General features: G+C 43.3%; 1 protein-coding gene across 1 annotated transcript; it reads right to left on the bottom strand.

The window, feature by feature from the left end:
• Positions 1 to 919: 919 nt before the first annotated feature.
• ANKRD34B (ankyrin repeat domain 34B) lies at positions 920 to 2,663 on the bottom strand. The gene has a single exon (XM_074856339.1). The coding sequence runs from the start codon at positions 2,468 to 2,470 to the stop codon at positions 920 to 922; it is 1,551 nt and encodes a 516-aa protein (XP_074712440.1). The 5' UTR covers positions 2,471 to 2,663.
• Between the last annotated feature and the right edge of the window lie 593 nt (positions 2,664 to 3,256).

Raw genomic sequence — 3,256 nt, 5'->3', positions numbered from 1 at the left:
ATGAAGATCTCTTATTTTTTTGAGGGGAGGGTCTGGAACTACAGAAAGTAACACCTCCCCCAGCTCTTCCTCTTTTTAACAGATTCCAGCAATCCAATAGCTTGAGAAGCCCGAGTTGATTGACATGCCTAACTGACAGTGCAGGCAGGGTTTGGCCATTTTACATGAAATTATTCAAGGCCTCTTGCTCGCTGTGCTGGCTTCCTGATTCAGCTCCCAGGTGTCACGTGCTGAACTTGAGCTCTCCAGGGCTCTCTGTATCACAGTGACTTCCAGCGGCCAGCAAGGCGTCTGACGCAGGCTCCCAGTCTTCAGCTGGAATTCCCTGGGCGTAGCTATGCATGCAACACAGCTCTGCAACACGAATTTTACTGACTCTGGGTATTGTCTGTCTACACGCAGTAAAGCCACTGAAGCCATAAGCCACTGCCTCTGTACACTTGCCACTGCCCAGCCCTTGCCCATGCTGGTTGTGTTGAATTTCTGGATATTGCACAACTGGGACAGTGAGTCTGGCGTCCAGCATCACAGTCAAATGTTTCAAGATCCCAAATGCCACGTGTACCGCCTTTCTGGGTACAGAGAGAGTATGCATTCGGGAGGGATACATTTCCAACCTAAAATGAGAACTGCAGTGCCTAAAAGCTGTTGTGAGTTCAGCCTGTCACCAGTAAGATGTCACTGCTGAAGTTGAAAACATTTTGAAAACAGTGTAATAAATATTCCTCAGTTTGCAGAAAGCAGCATGATTAGTTGAGTGTATCTTTTGATGTAGTCTCTAAACTGTTTAACCCATTCCAAGGCAGAGAGCTTTACAACACAAACCTGCTATCTTTTGGGGTATGTATCATTACAATCAGGTAGCACAGTGAATATATACACATTGTACAGATTTTGTAACTCTTGTTACAATTGCCTGTTAAAAATTCACTAATTGCTTAATCTGCTCCGTCTGTAATGACTGCCTCCTTTGTAGCATTTTCCTATTTTTGGTCTCCTTAGGGACGGAGGGTGCTGCTGGTACTAAGTGTTTCTGTCCACAAGAAACCATCCCAGAAACCCTATTTATGAAAGTAATATCTGAAATTGGGGGGTGAGGATTCACATTCAGTGGTGGAAGAAAACCTGGTCTTAACTGAGCAGTATGATCCAACAATAAGGCTCCTGAACCCTGTCTGTCTAGAAAAGCTTGATTCCTCCTGCTCAGAGTAACAGGAGGCATGTTCTCCAGTACTGCTCTAGAACTTGGTAACAAAGCATGAGATGGAGAAATAATCTTTTTCTTTCCTATCACTGACTTACTGTCTTCTGCAGCAGCAGGACTTAGAGTAGTAGTTAACTGAGAATCAGAGCTGTAGTGATGAGCTCCTAAATTTCTTTTCTGGATAATACTGCTAAGGTTTGAAACAAAGCTATTTTGCCCCAAACTGGCATCTTTACCCATTGGAATCCCACTGGAGTGCCATTTCTCTTCAACATAAGGAATCTGAGATTTTATCTCATCATGTGATAATTTCCCTGGTCCAGTTTGATCAAAGGTTTTAAATAAATGAGCAGTGTCTTTTATGTCAATACTTTGGTGCCTGGTGATGAATCTCTTTGAATAGGCAAGGCCATGGATTTCAAAACACACTTCTTCTGGAGTAATACCCTGAAGTTCTTGTAAAGAAGCAATTTTATTCTGGTGATACAGTGAGGGAGAGCTCTTTATCCAAGGCTCAGACCGTAGCCGCTGCACATGTGCCCGCCTGGACCCTACTTTTGTTGAGCTGGATTTTCTTGTCAGTGAAACTGTCTGAGATGAGTTGTCCACGCGTCGTGGATGATCCAGCTCTTTAAAGCTGAAGACTGCTTTTTTAGATTCATTTGAACTCGAAAGTGGGGGTGGAGACGTAGTCAGTTCTATTTCTGATGGTGAAGTGCAGGCAATTGGGGAATGGCATTCCCCGAGGTCTGCAGGAGGCATGTTTAAGTACTGCTTTGTTTTCTGCCTTCCAGATGAGGACTTGTCCATCGTGATGATGATGACTTCTTTTCCCCGTGCCCTGCAAGCATTAAGAAGAACTTTCAGGGTCTCTTTGTCCTCAGCGTTTATTGCATACACAAGCGCAGAGCAATCAGAGTGATCTTGCAGGCTTGGGTCAGCTCCACTTTTCAGTAGCAGAGATACCACTTCAGGGCCTGCTTTTTCCAAACAAGCATGCATCAGGGCTGTCTTTCCAGATTTGTCCTGTATGTTCGGATCAGCCTTGTTTTCCAGTAGGTATTTAACCATCCTTGCCTTGCTGACACTCTGGGCATCCACATGTTTGGTCCTACAAGCAATCATTAAAGGGGTTTCACCTCTGTCATTGCTCTCGTTGACGTAGGCACCACCCTCTAGTAACAGCCTGGTGAGGCGGAGGCGGCTTTGATAGACAGCTCTTAGCAGGGAAGTCGCCTCCGATGGCAACTCCACCATTTCGGTCATTGCACTTGTCTCACTCACACCCTCCTATTGGCTGGAAAGAACACCTGCTGTTCAGAGAAAACAGAGGCCCCCCAGAAAAAAGAAAAAAAAGAGGATTTAACTGTACAAATTGCTCCTGTAAACACCCCTGTACTTTGTGAAAAAGAGTATGAAGATAAGGGAGGGGGATGTGTGTGTGTGTATTCCCACCTCCCGGACTTCAAGAAATGCATTAAAAACTTAAAATATTTGGATATAACATTTATAGATGCTTAAAGCATGGCTGTCACATTTTTGTGACCTCCCTTTTGTCACACTCTGGCAAATAAACTGCAAAAAAGTTTAATTCTGCACACTCTAATGGCCTTATACTGACCACACCCAAGTGCTGTGGTACAGTTGTACCACTCCTGATTTTCACCACTGCAAGAAGCAAGAACTGAATGAATCCTGCAGCATTTTTTTTCACTGATGTGAGAAAGAATAAGTGAATGTGACGCTTTCTTGTGACAATGCTAAAGAAAGTTCATGGGTCTTAATAAGTAAGAAAAGCAAGCATAGCAAAGTATTTTTTATCTAAGAAGAAACTGTTAAATGGCTGGAAAATAAATATTAATGTATTTATAAAAGTAATTACATTTGTGGAAGTACACTACCTTCCTTATGCTCCTTTGACAATCTATCAGTCTGAGTGAAACAGAATAAATGAAGTGATGCACAGCTTGTCACACTCATAGTGGCATGAGAGGAGTCCTGTACAGGGCAGACAGTTATCAGCTCTACAACAAAAGAAACATGCATCAAAGA

This window comes from Strix uralensis, chromosome Z (assembly GCF_047716275.1).
Source record: "Strix uralensis isolate ZFMK-TIS-50842 chromosome Z, bStrUra1, whole genome shotgun sequence".
In the NCBI taxonomy this organism is placed as follows: Eukaryota; Metazoa; Chordata; class Aves; order Strigiformes; family Strigidae; genus Strix; species Strix uralensis.
The sequence above is the reverse complement of the archived record's forward strand: the minus strand, read 5'-3'. Positions and strand labels throughout refer to the sequence as shown.

Bases quoted from the DNA above. Each gene is read 5' to 3' on its own strand.
- ANKRD34B (XM_074856339.1), bottom strand. From the start codon at position 2,470: ATGACCGAAATGGTGGAGTTGCCATCGGAGGCGACTTCCCTGCTAAGA.